The 27092-nt window shown below is 37.2% G+C and overlaps 1 protein-coding gene across 2 annotated transcripts in view; it reads left to right on the top strand.

Annotated features, from left to right (window-relative positions):
- Nucleotides 1–24563, top strand: part of MSH2 (mutS homolog 2) — an 82675-nt gene extending 58112 nt beyond the window's left edge. For both annotated transcript variants that reach the window (XM_058684181.1, XM_058684182.1), the window contains 8 exons: nucleotides 8875–8998; nucleotides 10472–10622; nucleotides 13447–13544; nucleotides 16213–16458; nucleotides 17882–18086; nucleotides 19262–19509; nucleotides 21433–21608; nucleotides 24116–24563. In XM_058684181.1, the coding sequence (XP_058540164.1) occupies nucleotides 8875–8998; nucleotides 10472–10622; nucleotides 13447–13544; nucleotides 16213–16458; nucleotides 17882–18086; nucleotides 19262–19509; nucleotides 21433–21608; nucleotides 24116–24286 (1419 nt within the window). In that variant the 3' untranslated portion in view covers nucleotides 24287–24563. The remainder of the gene's footprint in view (nucleotides 1–8874; nucleotides 8999–10471; nucleotides 10623–13446; nucleotides 13545–16212; nucleotides 16459–17881; nucleotides 18087–19261; nucleotides 19510–21432; nucleotides 21609–24115) is intronic.
- Nucleotides 24564–27092: the final 2529 nt, after the last annotated feature.

The raw sequence follows: 27092 nt of genomic DNA, 5'->3' as shown, positions 1-27092 counted from the left end.
AATAGTTTTTAAAAAGCCACAGTTCCATGATCATACTACAACTAAATGATTATTGTATATGTAAGCTGTAAAGATACTAATAGTATATAAGTGATGCAATATTTTTGTTTTTGGAAATAAATATACATGTAATATATATATAAAGGAAGTATTCATGGGGCGCCTGGGTGGCTCAGTTGGTTGAGCATCCAACTTCGGCTCAGGTCATGATCTCACGGTCCGTGAGTTTGAGCCCCGCGTTGGGCTCTGTGCTGGCAGCTCAGAGCCTGGAGCCTGCTTCTGATTCTCTCCCTGCACCTCCCCTGCTTGCTCTTGCTCTCTCTCAAAAATAAATAAAACAGTAAACAAAATTTTTTTAAAGGGAAGTATTCATATTCTCCTACCTAGAATTAATTCTAAATACGTGTTGACATTTTTGCTTATAGTTATCCTTGTTTTCTGTTTTCTATTTTTATATTTTGATTAAACTATAGTTGACACACTATGTTAATATTAATTTCAAGCATACAACTCAGTGGGTAATGCTATGCTTACCATACAGTGCTATTACAACACCATTAACTGTATTTCCTAAGCTGCACTTTTTGTCATCTCTGTGAGTTATTCGTGCCATAACTGGAAGCCTGTACCTCCTACTCCCCTCTACTCATTTTGCCCATCCCGGACACCCCTCCTTTCTGGCACTTATCAGTTCTTTGTAGTTATGGGTCTGTTTCTGCTTTTTGTTTGTTGGTGGACCTTTAAGTTGTTTTTAACTCTTGGCTATTATGATTAGGACTTTCATGAGCAGTCATGTACGAGTATTTGAGTACCTGTTTTCAGTTCTTTTAGGTATATATTTAGGAATAGAAATGCTGGGTCATGTGATAATTTTATGTTTAACTTTTTGGGAATCACTAAATTGTTTTCTAAAGTGTCTGCACCATTTAACATTCCCATCAGCAATATAGGAGGAATCCAGTTTCTTCACGTTGCTGCTAATAATTATTATTTTCTGTTTTTTGGGGTGTTGTCTTAATAGTGGGTGTGAAGTGATATTGTTTTTGTTTTTTAAGGTTTATTTATTTTTGAGAGAGAGACAGAGACAGAGACAGAGACAGAGTGGGAGTAGAAGAGGGGCAGAGAGAGAAGAAGACACAGAATCCAAAGCAGGGCCTAGGCTCCGAACTGTGTCAGCATAGAGCCTGACGTGGGCCACAAACCCACGAACCAAGAGATCATGACCCAAGGTGAAGCCAGACACTCAACCAACTGAGCCACCCAGGTGCTGCCATTATGGTTTTGATCCCTGGTGGCTAATGATGTCGGGCATCTTTTCATATGTTTGGTGCCCATTTATTTGTAATCTTTAGGAAAATGTCTGATCAGATCCTTTGCTCAATTTGAAATTGGGTTGCCTTTTTGTGTTTGAGTTGTAAAAGTTCTATATATATTCTGGACACTAGACCCTTTTTCTAGGAAATAAATACTTCTTTCTGGGTTTTCTACTTGCCACAAGTTGTTTGTAGTGATTTGCTTATTTTTTAAAAATACTGCTGCATTTGCAGATACATTCCGTTTATTAAAAAATATATACTTTTTAATATTTATTTATTTTTGAGAGAGAGAGAGAGAGAGAGAGACAGAGCTCGAGAGGGGAAGGGCCAGAGAGAGAGGGAGACACAGAATCCCAAGTAGGCTCCAGGCTCTGAGCTGTCAGCACAGAGCCAGACGTAGGGCTTGAACTCACAAACTGCGAGATCATGACCTGAGCTGAAGACAGATGCTTAACCGACTGAGCCACCCAGGCACCCCATTCCCTGTTTATTTTTAATATAATTTGTGCTTCCCCCCACATTTCCTCCCTTCCATAGTTTGTTTTTTAAGAGAATCATCTTATGACTTTTAATTTTTATTTTGTATTAATTTTTTTAAAGTAGGCTTCACTCCCTGTGTGTAGCCCAATGACCCTAAGATCAAGACCTGCTCAGATATAAAGAATCTGTCTCTTAACTGACTCAGCCACTCAGGCACCCAACTTGTGATTTTTTTTAAATCCTCTTTTGTGTCATTGCTTTTTTGTTTCATTAATTTCAGTTCTTAGGTATTTTTTCTATCTACTTTTTTTACTTTAATTTAGTGTTCACTGTTTTTCCAGCCTTTTTCAGTAAGCATTTAAGATTACACTTTTTTTTCTATATATTTAGCTGAATGTATCCCATAAATTTTAAAGGTAAAATGTCTTACTCAGTTTTAAGAATTTTATTCCCATTATCATTTATTTAGAAATATGTTTTTTAATTTGTAAGCTTTTAGTACATATCAGTTTCATAAAAGTTCTCAGTGTACTTGAGGATCACTTGTGCTAATTTTGGTTGCAGAGTTTTCTATATGTCTGTTAGGTTAGATAGGGCTTTAGTTGTTTTGTTCACATTGTCTGTATGCTTGCTAATTTTTGATCTGCTGAGTTACTAAGAGAAGTGTGGATTTCTTATAGTTCAGTCGATTTTTGCTTCATATGTTTTTAAGACACAAAGCTATAGTTTCTTTGTGGTGAACTGAACCTTCATCATTCTTTAGAGACAGTATCCTTAGTAATGCTTTTTGCCTTAGATATAGTTTGTCTGATAGTAAGAGGGCTATGCCAGAGTCCTCCTTTTTAGTTTTTTTACATGGTATATATTTTTCTGTCCTTTGTGAGTCTTTATGGTTAGAAAGCTTATAGCTGGATTTTATTTATTTTAAATTTATTTTCATCTTAAGAAAAAATTTTTTAATGTTTATTTTTGAGAGAGGGAGAGACAGAGCACAAGTGGGGGAGGGGCAGAGAGAGGAGGGGAGACAGAATCCGAAGTGGGCTCCAGGCTCCGAGCTGTCAGCACAGAGCCTGATGTGAGGCTTGAACTCACAAACTGCAAGATTATGACCTGAGCTGAAGTCAGATACTCAACTGACTGAGCCACCCAGGCACACATTTCATGATCTTTTTTAAGTGGCAATCTGGATTTATTTCTACATTATTTTGTGATTCCTATTCTTCCTGGTTCTCCTTATCGCTCTTTCTTTCTTGTATATTGATTGGGCTTTTTAAATTCCATTTTGCCTTTCCTTGTAGCCCCTCCCCCATCCTATCATACATGCACTGGTTTGGAATTTATTCACAAATTTTTACAAAATGTGTATACATAACTCAAAGTCTGTCAGTATCTTCTCACTTAACCCCCCAAATACTAGGACCTTAGGATATCTGAGATCAGAATATATTTTTCTTCATTATTGGCTGGTATTTTAGTTCTGTCTTTTCCCCCCTTAAATTTCCATTCTATACAGTCAGTGTTAAATTTAGATTTGCCCATATGCTTAACAGTTTCTTAGCTATTGATTCTTTCTTCCTGAATATTCTTTAGGAGTTCTTTTATTGGCAGTCTGTTAGTCAGGTTTTGTTTGTTTGAAAATGTGTATTTCACCCATGTTCTTGAAGGATATTTTTTGTGGGTATACATTCCAGGTTGAAGATTAACAGTTATTTTTCCTTAATATCTATGAGATTGTATTGTGCTGTCCTTTGGCTTGCATTATTATTGTTTAGAAGTCTTGGTTCCAGATACTGATTCCTTTAACTGCTCTGTGTCCAAAAATGGATTTCTTTTTTTTTTTCCTGTTTGGATTTACTGTGTTTTCTTAATCAGAGAATTCATGTCTTTTATCAATTTTGGAAAATTATCAATCATTACCTCTTTGAATGTTGTGCTCCTTCATTCTCTTCTCCTAAAACTGTGTTTGGACATATGTTACACTTTCACATTTTTTTTTCTGCCATGTGTCTGTGCTGCTCTCTTTGTGATTACTTCAGATGTTCCAATTCACTGAGTGTCTCTTCAGCTCTGATATGATGTTTAACCAGTCCATAGGGTTTTTTTTTTCAGTGATTACATTTTTTATTTATAAAAGTTATTTGGTTCATTTCTAACTCTGCTTAGACCTTTTTTTTTTTTAATATTTTGTTCTTTGCTCATGTGTTCCATTCTCTATTATATTACTTTAAACACTTTAATATACTTAAAAACATTTTTTTAATGTTTATTTATTTTTTAGAGTGAGAGAGAGAGCGCACAAGTTGGGGAAGGGGAGAGAGGGAGACACAGAATCCAAAGCAAGCTCCAAGCTTTGAGCTGTTCACACAGAGCCCGATGTGGGGCTCGAATCCATGAACCTGCGAGATCATGACCTGAGCCGAAGTCAGTCGCTTAACTGACTGAGCCACCCAAGTGCCCCAACATTTTAATATACTTAACATTCCATGTCTAAAATTTCTTGGTTTAAATCTGCTCCTTGTTTCTGCAGAGGTTTTTTTTTGTTTTGTTTTGTTTTTTCTGTTTTTACTCTCACTGTTGGTGGCTTCTTTCCTTGTCCATTGTTTATTTTAAATGGTTATTTATTTATTTAGAGAGAGTGGGGGAGGGGCAGAGAAAGAGAGGAAAGAGAAAGAATATCAAGCAGGCTCAGTGCTGTCAGCATAGAGCCCAGCGTGGGGCTCGATCCCCTGAACCTCGAGATCATGACCTGAGCTGAAATCAAGAGTCAGACTCTTATGCCCCTGTTATGTATATTTAGATTACGAATTCTCATCTATTTGGGTTCTGTCTGTGCAGATTATACACCACCCCCCATATAAAATTTGCCCTTTTGCTTTTGCCATATGTCCCACATTGTAATTAAGCCAGGAACACTTTTCTTTTTTAAGTGTATTTATTAATTTTGAGAGAGAGTGCAAGCAGGGGAGGGATGGAGAGAGAGGGAGAGAATCCCAAGCAGGCTCCATGTTGTCAGTGCAGACCCTGACACTGGGCTTAAACTTCTGAACCGTGAGATCATGACCTGAACCAAAATCAAGAGTCGGATGCTTAACAGATGCTTAACTGACTGAGCCACCCAGGTGCCCCTGGTACAGGTAATTTGATTCAAAGGTATCTCTTCTCTGGTATATTGTTTATTCATATTTAAATGATAGTATGAGGATCTTTCTGTCTTTGTTCTTTGATCTTTTTTCTGAATTTCATCTTCCCATTTTGGAGTTCCAAGCCTGGGTTTCTTTTCCTCCATCTTTTTTGTGTAGTCTGATGTAATGAGTGTGTGGGTTTTCCTGGTGATAGGTGGGTGATGTTGTTGGAAAGACAACTAGAGACTAAAGGTCATATGTCTTGGTTCTGGGTTAGAATACTGAGTTTGGTGGTATATTTTTTTTTTTTTAATTTTTTTTTTTTTTCAACATTTTTTATTTATTTTTGGGACAGAGAGAGACAGAGCATGAACGGGGGAGGGGCAGAGAGAGAGGGAGACACAGAATCGGAAACAGGCTCCAGGCTCCGAGCCATCAGCCCAGAGCCTGACGCGGGGCTCGAACTCACAGACCGCGAGATCGTGACCTGGCTGAAGTCAGACGCTTAACCGACTGCGCCACCCAGGCGCCCCTGGTGGTATATTTTAATATCCCAGATTGTTTGGGAGGGGTGATGTCTTGCTGAAGGGTACCCTGTTTGGAGTGTGGGCCTAGAGTGTTTTAGTGCATTAGGACCCAGTCATTCACTTTCCCTGTTTCATTCCAGTCTCCTCAGCAGTGCTTTCACAACAGTATTTCCCCTTCCCGAGGAAGGAAAATGGAAGGATACCCATTCAACTTTCTTCTCTCCAGATTTGGGATTACTAGTGATGATTCTCAGGGTTAATTTACCAATGAATGGGCTTCTGGAAGGTGGGTGAGGAAAGGAATATGATTTGGCTCTGCGTCACTTCTTTTTAAGTTCATTGGAAGAGGCAAATTCTTTAGCTATGTCAATCCACCCTTGTTGCATTATTTTCCCTGAAATTATCCTAACTCTTAGTTCTTGTTTCTGCATCATCTTCACTGTCTGTTTGAATAAACTGTATAATATTACTGAGGTACCATTGTGCAAATATTGTGATGTTTTATCATTTCTGGGTTCTGCTGTAACAGATAAATCTGCAGAGATCTTATTCATCCCTGTGTGGCTTTGCATCTGTTGCATTATTCCTTAGGTTGAATTCCTGGGAGTAGAATTGCTGTGTCAAAGGGTGTAACAAATATCTCTGAAACTTGTCGAATATTGCTTTTTTTCTAAAGGTTATAACAACTTAGGTTCTCACCAGAAATGAATGAGTACACTAATTTCACTGTAGCCTCATTAGTATTTGATGGTAATATTTTTCTTAAAAAAAAAAATAACTGTAGAATAAGATCTTAAGGTTGCTTAAATATTCATATCTTTTACTGTTGAGCTTTAGCATTTTCCTGTGGGTTAGGTTACTACTTATTTTACTACTTACTTTCTCATTTGTGAATTGTATGTTTTCATATTTGCCCATTGAATGACCTTGATATTTTTCTCATACATGCAAAACCAAGTTCCTTTATAAAAGAAAGTATTTAACCTTTCTATTTTTACATTTTTTTTACAAATATAATTAAATCTCTTAGCAGTTTCAACTGAGAAATTTATGTGAATTTATGTGATAAACTGAGAAATTAAGGTAACTTTTTTGGTTAGCTTTTTGTAATTTTAATTCCTTTTTCTTGTGTTTGCCTTTGGTATGTGAGGAAGGTGTGTTCTCATTAAGTAGAAAGTAATTGGAAAGAAATTATATTAACCCCATGTACTAAGGTGTTTTGTTTTTTTAGAGAGAGAAAGAATGTGGGGAAGAGGGTCAGTGGGAGAGAGAGGGACAGAGAGAGAATCTTAAGTAGGCTCCACACTTTGTGCTGAGCCTGACAACCCACGGTTCTGATGCCAGGACCCTGGGATCATGACCTGAGTCAAAATCAAGAGTTGGATGCTCAACTAACTGAGCCACCCAGGCACCCCGCCAACCCCCCACCCAATTTGTTTGCTAAATTAAAATAAATCTCCTTGGGACACCTGGGTGACTCAGTTGGTTAAGCAGCCGACCCTTGATTTCGTCTCAGGTCATGATCTCATGGTTCATGAGTTCCAGCTCTGCACTCACAGCACCTGCTTTGGATCCTCTGTCTCCCTCTCTCTGCCACTCCCCCATGTGTGTGCCTACTCTGTCTGTCAAATATAAATAAATGTTAAAAAAAAAAAATTTCCTTGTCTTCAAGTAGGCTCTATACCCATTGTGGGGCTTGAATAGGAGTCGCATGCTGTACTGACCAAGCCAGTCAAGCGCCCCTAATTTTTTTTTTTTAAGATTTTATTTTTAAGTAATGTCTATAGCCAACATGGGGCTTGAATTTACAACCCAGAGATCAGGAGTTGCATGCTTCCCCGACTTAGCCAGCCACACACTCCTCCCCTAATCCTTTTTAATAGTTCTTAATGGCTGTAAGGATATGCTTCATTCATTTTTAAAAATATTCTGATTGTCTCTGGTTTTTAGTCATTTTGTTTCAAAAAGGGATTCCTATTGGACTGTCACTAGGAATGAGGAAATGCTAATGTTTGATTTAGTTTCCTCTTTTCATAGTTTACCTTTTTGCTTACCAATCGTTTTAAATATTCCAATAAGCAGTTATTTATATATATATATATATAAAGTCCTCTATAGTGGGGTGTGTGGGTGGCTCAGTGGGTTAAGTGTACAACTTTTGATTTCGGCTTAGGTCATGATCTTGAGGTTGGTTGGTTTGGGCCCCATGTCGGGCTTTGCGCTGATTGTGTGAGGTCTGCTTGGGATTCTCTCCCTCCCTCCCTCTCTGCCCCTCCCCGCTTGCTCTCCCTCTCTCTCAAAACTAAATAAACAAAAATAAAAAAATAAAAGTCCTATATAGGGCACCTGGGTGGCTCAGTCCATTGAATGTTGGACTCTTTATTTTGACTCAGGTCATGATCTTATGGTCGTGAGATCACAGCCCGAAGTCAGGCTCTGTGCTGGGCATGGAGCCTGCTTAAGATTCTCTCTCCCCCTGCCCTTCCCCAACTTGTGAATCTGCATGGGTGTCCTTGCTCGCTCACGCTCTCTCTCTCTCTCTCTCTCTCTCCCTCTCTTCCTCTCTCCCTCTCTCCCTCCCTCAAAAATATATAAATAAGTAAATTGTGAGTTTAACATAAAAGTCTTATATAATTAAGACTTTGTTTCTAAATACCTTGTGTATACATTTGCCATTGTAAGTGAGATCTGTCTTTCATTATGATTTCTTGCTGGCTGTTATTGATAAGAATTTAGGGGAAACAAAGTACTTGAGAGATTTTGATGAACTTACCATTTTAAGAAATAAAATTCGATAGTTTTTTTGTAAACTTTGAGATCTTAAGACACATTCTTGGTTTGGGTAAAAACTACACATTCTGTTATAGGCTATGAACATTGAACATTGTTTAGTAATGTTTAGGAAGAATGTAGTGAACATTGTTTAGGGGGAACTGTAATTAAAAATACTGAATGCTGCTAGTGAAAGAGGCACTGCATTTTTTCATCCAAGTAACTTTTGGACATCTAGAGCTCTATAAGCTCCTTATAAACAGGATTTTACATCTCCTAATAAATAGAAACTCTTTAAAGTATTGGCTGAGTAACTTAAAACATAAGTTTAACTCAAAACACAGTGACATTTAAATGAAAGAAAAGAATACATTGGGATTCTTTACCCATCATTTATAAAATGTAGCTATTCTTGGGGCTGTTCTCAGGGTGCCTAGATAGCGCCTAGATAGCTTAGTTGGTTAAGCTTCCAACTTCAGCTAAGGTCATGATCCCGCATTTGGTTTGTGAGTTCCAGTCCCGCGTCGGGCTCTGTGCTGACAGCTCAGTCTGGAGCCTGCTTCAGATTCGGTGTCTCTCTCTCTCTGCCTCTCTGTCTCAAAGAATAAACAAACATTAAAAAAAAAAAAATGCTGCTCTTCTTTGTTCTGTCGGTAGGTGGAAAACCATGAATTCCTTGTAAAACCTTCATTTGATCCTAATCTGAGTGAATTAAGAGAAATAATGGATGACTTGGAAAAGAAGATGCAGTCAACATTAGTAAGTGCAGCAAGAGATCTAGGTAAGAAGGGTTCGTTGGAGGTTTTTGTCTATACAGTATCCACACTGGTGCCAGAATTACTTCCCAGGAGGACACAGTGGATCTTGCCAGTTCCTTGTTTAAATTGCCAGTCCTTTCTTCTGCACAGTAAAATTACAAACACTTCAGGTTAACATACAGGAATACTTTGCATTCAGAGCCACACCCTCTTCCAGACTTCTCTCTTACTAACTCGCTAACCCAAGGATGATCCCACATTCCTTCCAGACAGTTCAACCAAGAGTCCCTTGCATTATTTCCTTTAAACAGGATCTGCATTAAACGTCACCTCCACTACAAGCCTAATTCTACTAGGAATAGTTCGTTGATTTGGCTTTGAGGTTCCCTACTACTTCAATAACTTCAGCTTTTTTTTTTTTTTTTTTTTAATGGCTGCCTTCCCTACCAGATTATTAATTCCCCCTATTAGTCTCAGACTATTCACACAGATTTGTTCTGAATTTGTGAACCTCTTTGCTTTGAGCATCTCTCACATGTATGTTAAATGAATAAATAAATCTTAGCATATTAGAAGACCCCTTGAGCAGTAATACTTAAACTTTTGAAGAATCTGATGAAAGTTATGAATCCTCTTTCCTGAAATATGTCCATACCTACATATACAAAAAGTTTTGCAAATAGTTTCCATGGAGAATTCATGTATGGACTAGACCCTAGGTAAAGAATCTTTGCCTTACTTCTCGTTTCATAGCGCGGTCTACATTTTTTCTACAGTCTCTTTCCTCTCCAGGACAGTGATTTCCTCCCCAGTCCAGTGAGGTCTGTCTTTAGTTGTTTGCTGCTACTGATATTTCATAGCCATGCTTTAGCAGTTAAATTTGTAGGTATGATCTCTCTTCTGGTTTGTACTCTAAAGATCACATTGATGTGCAAGACGATGAGGACAGACTTAGAGAAACTTAAAAATCTTAGGTGTACAAACTCTAGCTGATTGATAATTGCTTATTTTGTGAAGTTTCCTACCCTTAACAGAAAATACATGTCATAGTTTTTCTAGAGTTTCATTGTCAAGAGTCTTAAGTTTTTGTTTGGAAAGTGTATTTGTTCACTTTAATCATCCTTTATAATAGTTCCAGAGAAATGCTTTAGTGAAGTAAAGAACCCTGGTGCAGAACTTTCTAAGGGAAGGGGCCATATCTTAGCCCACTGCTGTACTCTGCACCTTCGGATGGGTATACCCAGAAAGCGCTTCGACATCAGAAGCTAATAACATTAATGCAAGAGTTTAAGGATTTTATAGACAGCCTTCATTCATGTAATTTTTGAATGAAGTAAAGTTTGACTCTTTCCCAGTTAATCTTAATAATTTCCGCTACACTGTCTTGCCATAAAAGTATGTTTTTCACCATTTAGAGTTAATTATTTTAAACATTTTATTAAAAAATGGCTCTAGACATCTGTAACATACTTGTTCTTTATTTCCTTATCCTGAAGGCTTGGATCCTGGCAAACAGATTAAGCTGGATTCCAGTGCACAGTTTGGTTATTACTTCCGTGTAACGTGTAAGGAAGAAAAAGTCCTTCGTAACAATAAAAACTTCAGTACAGTAGATATCCAGAAGAATGGTGTTAAATTTACCAACAGGTTTGTATTTATATTACTTTATTAAGTCTTCAGTAGTTTCATGGAACTAAATTGTTCTGTGAAACGTGAATGCTCTATGATAAGGAAGTTTTTACCTTATTAATTGATACAAGGCATAAGGTAAGAGTAAAACGTTATTTTCTTATAAGAGCCTAGTCAGGTGTTCCAACACCCCCATGTTAAATAACTCTTCTCTTCCTCATTGACTGAAGTGACACTTTGGATCTGTTTTTAAGATTCTTTCACATGTCTGTCCCATAATTCTTTTGTCAATATGAAATAGATTAATTATATTACAGTTATTTATACTATACTTCCATATCTGTTAGAGTTAGTTCCCCATCATATCTCTGCTTTATAGTTATTTTCATGTTTGGTTTTTCTAAGAAAACTTTGCTATAATTTATCAATTAAAAAAAATTCTGCTATATCAATTGGATCTATAAATTAGTTTAGGGAGATGCCTACCAGCCTTAGCAAGGTCACTCATTAGATTATTGCTTTTTAAAAAATTTCTCTTTCTGGGGGCGCCTGGGTGGCTCAGGCAGTTAAGCGTTTGACTTAGGCTCAGGTCATGATCTTGTGGTTCGTGGCTTCGGGCCCCACGTCAGGTTCTGTGCTAATAGCTCAGATCCTGGAGCCTGCTTCAGATTCTGTGTCTCCCTCTCTCTCTGCTCCTCCTCTGCTCGTTCTCTCTGTCTCTCTCTCTCAAAAATAAACATTGACAAAAGATTTTGCGAGTTTTTCTTTTCCTTCACTGATGTTAAGTTTCTGAGGCAAATTATGTATGAGTGAAAAAAGAATTATTTTAAAATAAATCTTCTGTGGAGCTCCTGGATAGATCAGTCGGTTAAGTGTCCAACTCTTGGTTTCGGCTCAGGTCATGATCTCACAGTTTGTGAGTTTGAGCCCCGTGTTGGGCTCTGTGCTAGTAGGGCATAGCCTGCTCTGGATTCTTTCTCTCTCCATCTCTCTCTGCCCCTCCCCCACGCTTGCTCTCTGTGTCTCTCTCTCAAAAATAAACTTAAAAAAATTTGTTTTCATAAATAAAATAAATCTTCCATTACTTGGATGGGGACATTTATCTTTTTCCTTCTGTACTATATTAGAATTTATGGCAGCCTAACACCCACCCCTCTTCAATAGTCCCTGTACTTTACAGGTAGTTTTTGTATATGTGATCCCCTTTTATCCATTTATTTAGCAAGTCTTTGAGTGCCTCTTATGTGCAGACATTATTCTAGGTGTTCAGACACCCCAGGAATGAAAACAATCCATCTGTTAGATTTCTCATTACAATTCTGAAATAAATAGGTTTATTTCTCTCATTTTTTACATGAAGCTGAAACTCCCAATTTCCCAGGGTTAGACAGCTAGCAACATTAGATACTCACTCCTAGATCTCCTGTCGCTAAATTTAGTAGTAGTTGTTTTTCCAGTAAACTATCCCTGACTTGAGAAATATATATGTATATTTTGGCTTAGATAAGGCAGAACTTGTGGGGTGTTATAACCGTCTTTGAAGCACACCATTGATTAATTTATAATATATGTAGAAGAGATAGAACTGATTGCATTTATTCCAAAAGTTGTGGAAAATTTATTAATTCATTTTGGTCAGCAAATGAAACGTTTGCTGTGTATCTGAGTCTTTGATCATATAATTTTCCTTCTTCCTTTTTTTTGTAATGTTTATTTATTTTTGAGAGAGAGAGAGTGAATGTGGGAGAAGTACAGAGAGAGAGGGAGACCGAGGATCTGAAGCTGGCTCTGCGCTGACAGCTCACAAACCACAAGATCATGACCTGAGCTGAAGTCCAACTGAGCCACCCAGGCACCTCTATGATTTTCCTTCTTAAAAACTTCCAGTGTCTGTCTGCCATCCAGAAAAATCTGGAACCTGTATTGTAACCTGCACAGTCTTGTCCCTGGCCCCCTCCACTTTCCTCTGTTGCTACTCTTCCTTCACATAGTGGTCTCACTTTTATAATATCTTTGCCTCTTGTTTTTCTTCCTTTAATTCTTTCTCTTTGCCTGTTTCATAGTCTGCTGCTGCTCCTTGCCTGTGCACTGTTCTTGAGCTGTGTATGTGTATTATGCCATTGGCTAATCCATCAACTTCACAATTATTGCCTTGGTTGATGCCCTCCTTCATCTAGTGAATGCTTCCCCCTTTTTGTCTTCTCCTCTGTGCCCCCCATCTTGTTTTTTTGTTTTTAAGTTTATTTATTTATTTGTTTTGAGAGAGAGGCAGCATGAGTAGGGATGGGGCGGAGAGAGAGAGACAGAGAGAGAGAGAGAGAGAGAAAGGATCTCAAACAGGCTCTGTGCTTTCAGCGCAGAGGCCAATGTGGGGCTTGAACTCACGAAACTGTGAGATCATGACCTGAACCGAAACTGAGAGTCGGATGCTTAACCAACTGAGCCCCTCAGGCACCTCATTGTCTTTTTGTTTTCAATGTCCTTCCCTTCCTTTGATATTAGTGAATGTTTTTCCTTCACTTTATTATCTTTCTTCACTTTTTATTTCAACCTATAGTTTCATTTTTTCTTAACTCAATGAGATTTGGTTTTCAAAACATTTTCCTTACTTTGACAGCCTTCAGTATCAAAAGAAGGGCTCTTCTAAACAGCATAAATGTTAACATAGTGAATTCCAGCCACATCTTCTCCTAATCAGTTGCCCATTTTCTACTCACATTTTCATTTTAATTATTGTTTTGGTTCTTTAGAGGATAGATACTCTGTATATATTTTATGTAGTACGTATTACCTCCAGTAGATGTTTTGATATTTTTAATAATATCATTATCTTGATTTGCAGTAAACTGACTTCTCTCAATGAAGAGTATACCAAAAATAAAACTGAGTATGAGGAAGCCCAGGATGCAATTGTTAAAGAAATTGTCAATATTTCTTCAGGTAAATTGAATAGACCAGTACATTAACTGTTCTGAATATAATCTGGTTTTTAGTAATAGAAACATCAGGATGTTTGAAAAGTGTTTTTTTTAACAGCTGTTAAATGTTGTGACTGTTTATTATGTTAGACTGCGTATAGGTATTTTATAGGTATTGTGGCGGGACAAGTAGCTGGAAGTTACTCTTGTAAGTAGAAAGATAAGTTAGTGCAGGCTAAGGAATGCAATGGGAACAGCCTGAAAAACAGATATACATAAAAGCGCAATTTATTGTTTTGTTTGTTTTTTTGTTTTTAAAGCACAAATTTATTGTAACAAGGAAAAGAAACACCAAGGGCTACAAGGCACTAATAATGTTAGATTATTTATGAGTTCATGCTCTAAGTTTTGGAAATAAGTACCACTGAAAAACAAATAGAAATTACACATGAGGCAAGAAGTCTTCTTTTGGGTTTTGTGTGCCGTTTTGCAGATTTCCAGAGTTTATTCTAGAGGGCACTGTTGAGCAGACTGCATGACGTGACACTGTGGTATTGCCTGTAGCACAGAATAAATGTGTGGTTAGCACAGGGTAGGGCTGATATGTTAAACTGGAAGCCTTTGCCTGTCATCACGGACACCTTTATTGTGCCTTTCAAAAAGATAACCAAAGAACTGCTTCAAACAAGTGATCAAAGTTGGCATCATCAATAATGGGACAAATGACATCATAAATAATGCTTCCTGATGTGATGTAGAGGGAAGAGCACGGTACTGCCCATGAGGTATTCTTGACAAAAATATTTAACGTGATAATGAATGAGAAGGGAAAAACTTAGAATAATTTAGATTTGTGAGACACTACTTTTAAGGCCTGTACTCTTTAAAAATGTGTATGTCGTGGAAGCAAAAAAGGAATGGGCAGGATCTGTTCTATCTAGATTAAAGAGACACAGCAAGCAAATGCAGTAGACAGTCCTTGATTGGACCTAGGAGTTGGAGGTAGGGAATAGCTATCAAGGACCTTGAGACAAATTGGCAAAGTTTAAAAGGAAATAATACGGTATTGGTGTCCTATTTCTTGGGTGTGTATTGTGAGTAAGTAGGAGGATGTCCTTGTTTTCATGCTGAATTATTTAGGAGTAAACAGTCATTTGAAAACTGTGTGTTTATATAATTCTGTAAATTATTTTACTATTAGGAATTTTCATAGTAAATCAGAAATACAAAACTTAAAGGGTTCTAATACACTTTATATATTGGTGTTGAGGTGAGTGAGATTTGTAAAGATTACATTTTTGCTTGGCAGTATCAGATAATCGTGGCATGACAGTCTCAGTTGAATTACATTCCTGAGTCTAGATTGCGTTTTTAAGGATGCTGTAAATACTATATATTCACACTTCCTTAAAAAAAAAAAAAAATTACTAGCTCCTATTCATCAAGCACCTACTAGGTTAAAGCTGCTAGCTTTAAACATTTAAATGGAAGGGTTTTTTTATTTAGAGTTACCTTGAATTTAAATGAAGCCTTTTCTTGTCTAATATATGCATTATTTTTATTTTAAAATGTAATGGATCATTTTTGTAGTTTTCTATCTTGGCTATTACACCAGAAAAGGTAATGCTGTTAAGAGCCAGATGATGTAAGATACCAAGTATAGACTTAAATAAGAGGCTTCGGTTTGCCTTTTTTAAAGTAATTACAGTAAGTACTCCATTAATATTTAAGTAATTTCACAGGTTCTTGTTCCTACATTATAGAGTAGTGTGAGCTGTTACTTTTTTTAAAAGAAGTACATGTTAGGTAAAACGGAATAAATTTGAAAATGGTGAAACAGTAAGAGAGTTATTTGTATTCAACCATTCATAAGTTAATTTTTATTTTCAAAACATTTTATCACTTTTATGGGAAACAAGGGAACCAAAGGTGAATTATATATCCTGCCATTTGATTAAACTCATAAATGTTTTTCTAAAACACTATTCTCTTGAATGTCCTTTGAAGCTTTTGACACACTGATGCCCGTGTGATAGTTCTACATAATGTGTGTGTGTGTGTGTGTGTTATGTTGCACCAACTCCTCCAAGCTATTAAAATTTAGAACCTATTCTATAAGTTTTGACCATTTTTATTGCTTAAACATGCATTGCCTGGCATGTGTCAGTGACTTTTTAGTGTACATAATAGCTTTTAGTATTAATGTTCTTGGAAAAGAGAATCTCATTGAAAGTGTTTTAAGTGACAATTAGGGATCTAAATTATGCTAAATTTCAACTGCATGTGATACTGATGGGAAGAAAAAACTCAAGTAACAGTTGTATGGTCAAGTTTATACATGTACAGGCCTTGATGGTCACAGTATTATATTTTAAACCTAGTATTTGTATGTTTCCTAAGATAAGCAGCTGTGTGCTTTTTAATTTTAATGGATTTCGGTAAGGGAAGGCATCACACTCTATTTTTGAAATCTGTTCATACTAGGGGAAGATGTAGTAATACATTTTAAACTCGTGAGGTTTTAGGTATTCCTTTCAAATTTAGCATGGCAAACTTCTGTTAATATTTTAAGTATATAAATTAGAAAATGGATTTTAAATTCCCAAATAGGGAAGTTAAACATATTTCTCTGGCTGTTTATATGTATTTTTTTTCCAGTATTCCTATGCACATTTTCTGTTTTTATACAGGTTATGTAGAACCAATGCAGACACTCAATGATGTATTAGCTCAGCTAGATGCTGTTGTCAGCTTTGCACATGTGTCAAATGGAGCACCTGTTCCATATGTACGACCGGTCATTCTGGAGAAAGGACAAGGAAGAATTACGTTGAAAGCATCCAGACATGCTTGTGTTGAAGTTCAAGATGAAGTTGCATTTATTCCTAATGATGTTCACTTTGAAAAAGATAAACAGATGTTCCACATCATTACTGGTAAAACAAAAAAAACCACAAAACATCTAATTTATGGGCTTTTGGCGGGGGGGTGGGGGGGTGGGTAATGTTTCCTTTTTTTTTATTTTGGAGTGGAAATATTTAAGACTGATGAAGCAAATTCTAATCCTTGATGTTAGAAAAACAACATTAATCATACTGGTTAGTAATATATTCACATTTGGGTTAGAGGGAAGATTTGGAAGGAGGGGGAGGCCCGTATGAGAGAATGTCATCTTTATATAAAACTTCTGTTCCAAGGGGTTTATTAGTGTATTTAAAAATGAATTTTCGGGGCGCCTGGGTGGCTCAGTCGGTTAAGCTGCCGACTTCGGCTCAGGTCATGATCTCACAGTCCGTGAGTTCGAGCCCCGTGTCGGGCTCTGTGCTAACAGCTCAGAGCCTGGAGCCTGTTTCAGATTCTGTGTCTCCCCCTCTCTCTGACCCTCCCCCGTTCATGCTCTGTCTCTCTCTGTCTCAAAAATAAATAAAAACGTTAAAAAAAAAAAAATGAATTTTCCGGAGTGCCTAGGTGTCTCAGTTAAGCGTCTGACTCTAGATCTCAGCTCAGGTCTTGATCTTACAGTTATGAATTCAAGCCCCACGTTAGACTCCACTCTGGGCGTGAAGCCTACTTAAAAAAAAGAACATCCCTTCAACCTAAAGATTACCGTTAGCCAGAGGTCATTGAAGGTCAAGTAGAATGGACTGCTGGAATGACCTCAGCTTAAGGTAGCAGTTCTTTTAAAGACATGGGACTATATTCATGTGAAACTTGAGAAAAGTTTGCTTATAGACTAATGTTGCATGTTTCAAACTAAAGTGTTTTTAGATCTTAACCAGATTCTAGAAAACAGAAGTGGAGGGTGGGTGGGAGTCTTGGACAGATATATTGGGGGAATAGTCAGTGATAATATTCTAGTTCCCCAAACGGATTTTCAAGTTGTTAATATAATCTAACCCAAACAAAGAAATTGTACTTTTGCAGAAAATGGGGTTGTTTCTTAGGGCTTTAGTGTGGAGTTTAAGTAATTTGAAAGATTTGACCATACTGATCCATTCACTAATAGCCTTGTTTATTAATGAGTTATAGTGTTTAGTTAATTAATCATTTAGGTGTGTACTACTTTTCTGGATGACATCAAATTATCACGTAGGCGGTTCTGTGAGCTGTGAGAAAATCTATGGTTTTTCTAGGCAAATTGCAGGTAAGGTATCTTTTTCATGGGTCCTCTTGATGAAGGGTGCAGTGTAGGTTTGACTGAAGAGAAAATACCATTACTTAGGCAGTTGGTGGTTCTGCTGCTTATATGCCATGTCATATGACCTAGGTGATTAGTCATAAATGTGCAGTTGAAGACTAAAAATTTATTAGCAGAAATAAATTTAATGATCTTGCTTTTCGATGTAATTTATTTTATAGGCCCTAATATGGGAGGTAAATCAACATATATTCGCCAAACTGGGGTGATAGTTCTCATGGCCCAGATTGGGTGTTTTGTGCCATGTGAGTCAGCAGAAGTGTCCATTGTGGACTGCATCTTAGCCCGAGTAGGGGCTGGCGACAGTCAGTTGAAAGGAGTCTCCACATTCATGGCTGAAATGCTAGAAACTGCTTCTATTCTCAGGTGAGTGAATTTCCCCGTCCCCTCAAAATGAAAATGAATGTCCCTGTCCTATGAGAAGTGCATCTATAAAACATCTGAGAACCTTCATCTAGTTTAATAGTTTTCTTATGAACTTTTGTCTTAAAGGGTGATTGGTAATAGTTGGGGAAAGCTTCTTTGATTTTTAAATTTGTCTTCTTAAGATTTCTGGCAGTTGTTCACCTTATAACCTCCGCCACTACTATGCTTTTGCTTGTGCTGTTCACAATTATGTGGAATGTTTACCCATGTCCTTTCCAATCTTTAAAGGCCTTAGTGACAGACATTCTACTTCTCTGATGTCTTTCCTTGTCACATAAGCCTCAGGTCATGGATATTTCTTCAACATGCCTTTAATTTTATTAGATTTTTTATTTTAAAGGTTACTAAAATCTCTTTGTTTCACTTTTAGGTGCTTCTTTAAAGGTAGGGAAGCTGTGCCTTCTGTTTCTTAGTATCTTCTAAAGTACATCACATATAGTAGATCCCTAGTAAATTACTATTGATGATTAGAGAGGTGGTACAAATATTTGGTATAGTAATTAGTCAATAAGCTAATATTTGTAATTTAAAAATTAAAGAAATAAGCAAAAGATGCCAGTGGCAATTCACAGAAAAATAAATGACCAGTAATCACATGAAGAACTGTTACATTCTCTGATTGAGGGAAAAAAATTCCCCTCCTTACATTTAGTTAAAAATGAGAAAAGAAAGAATGCTAATGTCTGATTGGTAGGGCTGCAGCAGGCACAGGAATTTACATGACCACCAGCTGTGCGTGCATGCAGGTGTCCATATGCTGACAGCCTTTTCCCATCCTCTTGTGGTATTAATCTCTAAAATCTTGGTTGATTTGATTGGCAAGAAATGAATGATAGCTGATTTATTTGGAAATTGATTACTGCTAGTGAGATTGGTAATTTAAAAAATACTCACTGTTTCCTTTTCCATAGTTGTTTATTTATGGCCATGCCCATTTTTTTAAGTTTCAGTGTTTTTTATTTACTGTTAAATTTTTTATATATTAAGATAATCTGTTATGTGTGTGGCGCATCTTTCCTATTACATTGCCTTAATTTTTTTTTTTTTTTTTTTTTTTTTTTTTTGCATTACCACATATTATATAACGGGGAGTTTTCATTAATTATGTGTTTCAGGTCTGCAACCAAAGATTCTTTAATAATCATAGATGAACTGGGAAGAGGAACCTCTACTTACGATGGATTTGGATTAGCCTGGGCTATATCAGAGTACATTGCAACAAAGATTGGTGCTTTTTGCATGTTTGCAACACATTTTCATGAACTTACTGCCTTGGCCAATCAGATACCAACTGTTAATAACCTACATGTCACAGCACTAACTACCGAAGAGACCTTAACTATGCTGTATCAGGTGAAGAAAGGTGAGTGTGTACTGCTAGTGTACCGTAGATTCAGGTGTGACAGTGAGAAACTTACTACCCTTGACATCATCAGTGATTGCCTTATTCTAAGTATGAATTGTTGATATTTGTACAGAACACATTTACCTTTAAATTCATAATCTGGGTACAAGGATGTGGTACATTATTTATATTTCTGTGTCTCATAGTAGACATTCATCATAACACAGTTGCAGAAAGAATAACTCTTCAACATTATCACAGAGGGTTTTGTGCTATCTCTACCATGGCAGCATGATTTCTTATCAGATTACCTACGGCCAATGACAATAATAAGCTTTGAAGTTCCAAGGCTTTTTAACAAACTATTTATTATATTATAATTATCTAATTGTTTTTTTTTTTTTTTTAAAGTTTATTTCTTCACTTTGAGAGATGGGGGCGGGAGCGGGGGGAAAGGAACAGAGAGGTAGAGAGAATCCTAAGCAGGCTCTGTGCTGTCAGCACAGAACCCTACTCGGGGCTTAATCTCACCAGCTGTGAGATCATGACCTGAACCAAGATCAAGCATTGGACGCTTAACCAACTGAGCCACCCAGGTGCCCCTAAAGAGTGTGTTACATGAACAGGTTCATTTAAAGGTAGGGTTTCCACAAATCCTGAAATTGTTAGTAGTTCTCACATACAGAATGACTTATTTGTTAGCATTTCATCCTTTCAGAAGAGTTTGTCATTTGTGGGTCTGGCAGCTAATAAGCTTACAGGGTTGATGAGATTAACATGCTTCCTAAACATTTCACCAATCATTGGAATAGTTTTTTCAGATGGCTTTCTGATTTTCCAGGAACATGTTTTCCTGCATCAGTGGGTTGCACATAAGTGAGATATATTTTTGGTTCTTTTATTCTTTGTTGTTATGCTTCATTGGGAATCCTTTTGAGTTATTATTGATAAAAAATAAAGATACTTTTAGTTGGACCTGGAATTTAGCATGAAATTGAGGTTTCGTTTTGTTTTGTGTGATAAAGAAATGGGTTCAGAAATTTTAAAAGACCAGATGATGTGAGGAGATGATAGGAATAAATCCATCCAATCCATCTCCAGCCCCAGAACGTCAGAGATATGTAACTAGGCAAAAAAATTTTATAGTTGATACATAGTTGAGGCAAAAATGGAATCTCCATCTTAACTGTCTGCGAGCATCACTTGTATTAAACGTCTGGAAGGAATGTCTTAAGTCAGTTTATTTTCTGCAAATGGGGATGAAGATAAGCTACCTAATCAATAAATTTACTAGTGACTTGGGTCAAAAATTCCATTTTTTGGAATTTTTGCAGTAGTTTAGAATCAGTAGTCATGTGTTTGCAGTAGTTTAGAATCAGAATAAGACTATGTAAGAAGGTAAGTAACTTTTCTAAGACCAGTATTGTAAATATTTATATTTATCTAGCCAATTTCCTGAAGTCATTATCTCTAGAAAATGATGTAGGCAGATCTAGAGGATAGACCATTGAGTAATAAGTCTGTATATTTTGAATTAAATGCTCTTAATTAGTGACACACATTTATCTTTTTTTTTTCTTAATACTTTATTTAGTTCCTCACTTATGAAATGAGAAGACCTCAGGAAGATTGAATTGATTAATTTTTCTTTACAATCTGATATTTGTGTAGACCTTTGAGGGTTCTTATCAACCTTTTTTTCCCTGATATTTTTCCTACTACATTTGTTAAGGATAGAATATAACATTTTGTGCCAAGTCCTAGTTACTTTCCATTAAGGCCTAATTAAAATTCCTTCATCTAAGTTACTCTGAAACACTTGGCTAATGTATTTGAAATACAAAATTAAGCTTCCTAATTACAAGGTGAGATGGATAAGATCTCTTCACATTAATTGCTGTCTTTTTCTACCCTGTTCCTCATGATCCCCAAATTTCATAGGTGTCTGTGACCAAAGTTTCGGGATTCATGTTGCAGAGCTTGCAAATTTCCCTAGGCATGTAATAGAGTGTGCTAAACAAAAAGCCCTGGAACTAGAGGAGTTTCAGAATATTGGAAAATCACAAGACTATGGTGAAATGGAACCAGCAGCAAAGAGGTGCTATCTGGAAAGAGAGGTTTGTCAGATTGTTTTTGTAATTATTTAATCCTGTATTATATCTATCAGGTCACCAAGATGAGTTATTTCTTCCCTATGTGATTCTAATATTTATTTGTTGATCATTCATTGTTGGCTTTCACTTAGATTTCTTTGCATGGCAAAGACTTCATTCATCTCTATTATTTTTCTTTCTACACTATGTACATGCCCAAAGGAGAGCATTTCAAAGTACCAGATTTAAAACCTATGACGACAGGAATATTAGTCTAGGTGTGTGTTTGTTTTAGAGAGAGAGAGTGCACATGCATGCACAAGCTGGGGAGGGGCAGAGGGAGAGGGAGAGAGATCTCAAGCAGGCTCCAGCCCAGTGCGGAGCCCAACACAGGCTCCATCTCAGGACCCTGAGATCATAACCTGAGCTGAAATCAAGAGTTGGATGCTTAACAAGACTCAGCCACTCAGGCGCCCCCTTTAAAAGTTTGTTGTGGGGTGTGTGTGTGTGTGTGTGTGTGTTTGCTTGCTTGAACTTACGATCCTGACTGAGATCAAGAGTTGGAGGCTTAACTGACTGAGCCACCCCTAGTCTAGGTTTGAAGTAAGTAATTCAAAGGAGTAAAAGATGTCTGAGCACTTTTTTGATTACTTCATAAACAAATAGATCAAATCCAGTTATTTGCATGTTTACTCAGTGCTTAGTTAAGATGATAAAGAAAGGAACATAGTTCCTGCCTTCCAATTGTTTAGAATCTGGCTGGGGAGATATAAATAATGAATATGTCATAGGGTTCCTGGCTGGCTCAGTTGGTAGAGAATGTGAGTCTTGATCTCAGGTTTGTAAGTTCAGGCCCTATGTTGGGTGTAGAGATTACTTAAAAATAAAATCTTAGGGGTGCTCAGGTGGCTCAGTCAGTTGAGCATCCGACTTTGGTTCAGATCATGATCTCGCGGTTTGCAAGTTTGAGCCCTGTGTCCAGCTCTGTGCTGACAGCTCAGAGTCTGGAGCCTGCTTCAGGTTCTGTCTCCCTCTCTCTCTCTGCCCCTCCCCCACTCATGCTCGCGTGCTCTCTCTCTCTCTCTCTCTCATAAACATGAAAAAAAACTTTTTTAATCTTAAAAAGAAAAATATGTCATAGAGATTAAGTGGTATATGACAAATGTTTATTCTGGAAAGCTCTTTGTGGGCAGAATGTTTCAGTTCTCATGGGAGAAGTTCATCTTAAGTTAGGCCTTATCTCTAAGTGATGGGTGAAATTTAGATACTAGCACAGGAAGGTACAAGCATGTGCTCAGTGTATTTTTTAGAAGTTAAAGGATTCTCTGCAGTAATGAAAATAAAAGAATCTTAATTCACCACTAGGTCCTGGTAGCATTTACTGTAGCTATACATTGTGAACTTCTTGTCATGTCTTTAGCTTTAACCAGTGAGTTTTTGGTGGTGTTCTTTATTGAAGGATAGATAATTGTTACAGTAGATTATTGTGTACGACTTTTAAGGTTTGAAAAGGCCTAGTTTCATCTGTTGTACCTATACTGGCAAGAGAAACGTATTCTATCTCGTTGCCAGTTTTAAGTTTGGAAGGTTGCTGTGAAATGGTCTTGGTGTCACCAGCACACCTGGTGGTGATCTGGGGTTACATAGGTTCCTTCATGTAATTCCTGGTTTCCAATTAGAACAGAAACCATGTACTTTTGATAATATTAATTACACTTTTTTGAAAAAATTTTAAGCTAAAGAAGATGCTCAGTCTAGATTTTATCTTTATTTGAAAAAGTGCACTTGTTATTTAATAGAGAAGTATTTCTTCGTTTCTTACCATTTGAATATCTACCTTTCAACCCTTAAGGTACTTATCACCAACTAGCTCCCTGTATGAAAAACAGGCTTTTTAGTTCTGCCTCATATGTGATGATAAACATTTACATAGTACTTACCTTTGCCAGGCATTGTTCTAGGCACTTCTAAGCACGCATATTCACTCTCCATTTCTCCTAACAGCCCTGTGGAGGTTGGTAATATTATCATCCCATTTTATGGATGAAGAATGTGGGTTAAGGGATTTGCCCACAAATGACATGGCAAGTAACAGCCATGTTTTTTAGAATGGCAATAAATGGCCAGTAAAATAATACTGATTTTAAAATTATGTGTATGAGTACTGAATTTTCAGTGACTATTTATGCCTTACAGTATTTATAAACCTTGAGTTCTTTTTCTCCCAGAAGACTGTTTATGCATCGATTATAAAAGGTGAGGGATTTGGAAACTATTAAAATATTCAGCCCCTTTCATTAGCAGCTGAAAAGATACTTATAAATGTCTTTTAATAACTTGTTATTAAGAAATATGGTCAACTAAGGCCTTTGTGTATATTCTAGATAGTGCACACTTGTAGTTTAAAGAATATTCTTTGAATATTGGGTGGTGTGTTTAGATTGAAATTTAAAGAAACAATTCATTACAGTTCAATGTGACTTTTTAAAAAGACATTTTAAAGACTAATGGATCATTCATATGTCTTTCAGCAAGGTGAAAAAATTATTCAAGAATTTTTATCCAAGGTGAAGCAAGTGCCTTTTACTGAAATGTCGGAAGAAAACATCACAAAAAAGTTAAAACAGCTGAAAGCTGAGGTAATAGCAAAGAATAATAGTTTTGTAAATGAAATCATTTCACGAATCAAAGTTACTACATGAGGAAATCCCATCAAAGGAACGAAGATAATATTGATAAGCTATGGTCTGTAATACTTTTGTATTGTTTTTATATTAACCCTTTTTTTCATAGTGTTGGCAATTTGATGCCCATGGGATATCACCTTAATAAAATATTTAGTAATACTTTGAGTACATTTTCAAAGATCTTTATTTTGAAGAATGAGAGCTGTAACTGAGGAATACATAAATGGACATGGGCAATAGTAGTCAGTGTGTGGAATTTTATAAATAAAATCATGTAGTTTGTGAAATTTGATATGTGTTACATTTCTTTGTAATAAGACTTTCTATTTAAACATTTATTTATGTTTTTGAGAGAGAGTGAGAGTTTGGGGGGGGGGGTCAGAGAGAGAGAGACCCAAGTAGGCTCCACACTGTCAGCGCAGAGCCCCACACAGGGCTTGAACTCACAAACTGTGAGATCATGACCTGAGCCAAGATCAAGAGTCTGATGTTTAACCAACTGAGTCACACAGGCGCCCCTGTAATAGGACTTCTATATGTGTTTATTCCCAAATGGTATGGAAGAAACAAGTAGCACCCAAAGACTTTGTACAAGTAAAGGATTTCAAACTAGAAGGAACCATGGAAATTATTTCCCTTTATTCCCCAGAGTGTCTGTTTGTTGGCAGGAGCTAGGGTAGCTGGATACACATTAGCCAAGGAATTTGTTACAAATTCCTTATTTCCTTATTTTACAGGAAAGAGATGGAGTGTTAAGAGTTAGTGGCTAGCTTGCTGAATATGGGTGGGAGGATGGGAGGACCATCTTTTCAATAAATAGTGATTGGATGATGGGGTATCCATATAAAGAACAAAGTGAAACTGGATCCCTACTCCATATATGAAAATAAACTCCAGTGAATTTTTTTTATCTAAATGTACAAGCAAAACTGCAAAGCTTTTAGTGTTTAGTTTTGTAGTTCTACAGAAAATAATATAGGGAAGTATATTTTCATGATCTTGGCTTTGGGAAAGATTTCTTAAGTCACAACACCACCCACTCAGCTGTATTGAAACTAAGCACTTTTTTTCATTAAAAGTCATCACAAAGTGAAAAGACTTAGATCCATGATGGGAGAATATGTTGGTACTACATAAGATACCAAAAGATGTATTACTGGAATATATAAAGCACTACTATACGGTTACTAAGAACATGAGCACTTAAGAGTCTTATTACAGAGTCGGTCGTGCAGGAGCCATCGCTCAGGGGCAGGTCCGGCCTTGGGGCTGGCAGGCTGAGTGGAAGAAAGATGGCAGCAGCAGTGGTGTCTGGTGGGGCCCCTGGGCTGCCGGGTCCAGTGGCACAAGGATTAAAGGAGGCATTGGTGGCTATGCTCCCCTGGATCCTATCCCCAGTGCAGGAGGTGCAGTTTAAGTTGCTCGAGGTGGTGACAGGGATAGCATAAGCACGGTCACCTGCAAAGGTTGCTCCTCAAGGATTCAGACACATCATGTGTCAGGCACTGAGCTGAGTGGAAGGCGGCCACACTTGGAAAAAAGCTGGTGGTGGAGTTTTCTTTTTTTCCTTTTAGCTGTGGTTTTTGTGGTTCTTACCAACCCCCATGAGGTAAGGGGGGCTTCTTCAGAGCTCTACTCAGAACTACCTCCTTTCCCAACCAAATTCTATTCGCAGTTCTCCCTAGTAGTAGTTTCCATGACTATCAAAGCACTGCCAAGTCTCCTGTCTCTCTAGTAGACACTTAAGATGGTAGTGTATGTTTCTTAACTTATCCTTTGTCCTCCGTGCTCTCCTGTGGATCTTTCCTGCTAAGCCAGGTTTTAGATGGATAATGTTTTTGCACAGTGGGATGAAAGAGAAAGGGGAACAAGGATGATGAGAGAGAGGAGCAAAAGACTAAAACACCAGAGAATGAGTTAGGGAAGGAGGGCAAAAGCTTCTTTAGAAAGGAAGTCCGAGGATACCATTTTGGACTGGATAAAGGTATACTCAAGAACCTACAGTCAGGGTGAAAACCCAGATTGACAGAATGGGTCTGTCTTACTTCACCTAAAAACGTCTCAATACATCTCAATAACAAAAAGATAATTCAGTTAAAAGCCAAAGGATCTGAAGAGATATTTTTTCCAACTAAGTTATGCACATGGCCAATAAGCACATGAAAAGATGCAGGGTATCATCAGAAAAATGCAAATCAAAGCCACAGTGAGCTACCACTTCCCACCCATTAGGATAGCTAAAATCAAAAGTCGTATAGCACACTTTGATGAGGGAGTGGAATTCTCACACACTGAGAAAATGTAAATGGTGCGGTCCCTTTGGAAAACAGTCTGGCATTTTCTCAGAGTTACTGTACGACTCAGCATTTTAACATCTCTAGGTATATATCCAATAGAAATAAACATGTCCACACAAAAACTTGTACACAAAGTTTATTAGCAGGGATTGTTCATAATAGCCAAAAAATAGAAGCACCCCAATTAGCCAAGGCCAATGGATGAATTAATAAACATCAAAAATGTGGGATATCTATACAGTGGAATATTATTTGGCCATAAAAGGAATGAAAGTGATACATGTTACAACTTGGATGAGCCTTGGATGGACAGGAGTTGATGAAGCCAGGCACAAGAGTTTATGTATTACATCATTCCATTCATACGAGTGTCGAATACCACGGAAAGAGGGGTTTAGCAGTTACACAGGGCTGGTGCACAGAAAATGGGTAGCTAGGGAGGTGATATAGCTAAAGGGTATAGTTTCCTTTTGAGGTGAAAATGGTCTACAATTGGTGGTGGTTGCACATATCTGACTATACCA

Source organism: Neofelis nebulosa, chromosome 9 (assembly GCF_028018385.1).
Source record: "Neofelis nebulosa isolate mNeoNeb1 chromosome 9, mNeoNeb1.pri, whole genome shotgun sequence".
NCBI lineage: Eukaryota > Metazoa > Chordata > Mammalia > Carnivora > Felidae > Neofelis > Neofelis nebulosa.
The sequence above is the reverse complement of the archived record's forward strand: the minus strand, read 5'-3'. Positions and strand labels throughout refer to the sequence as shown.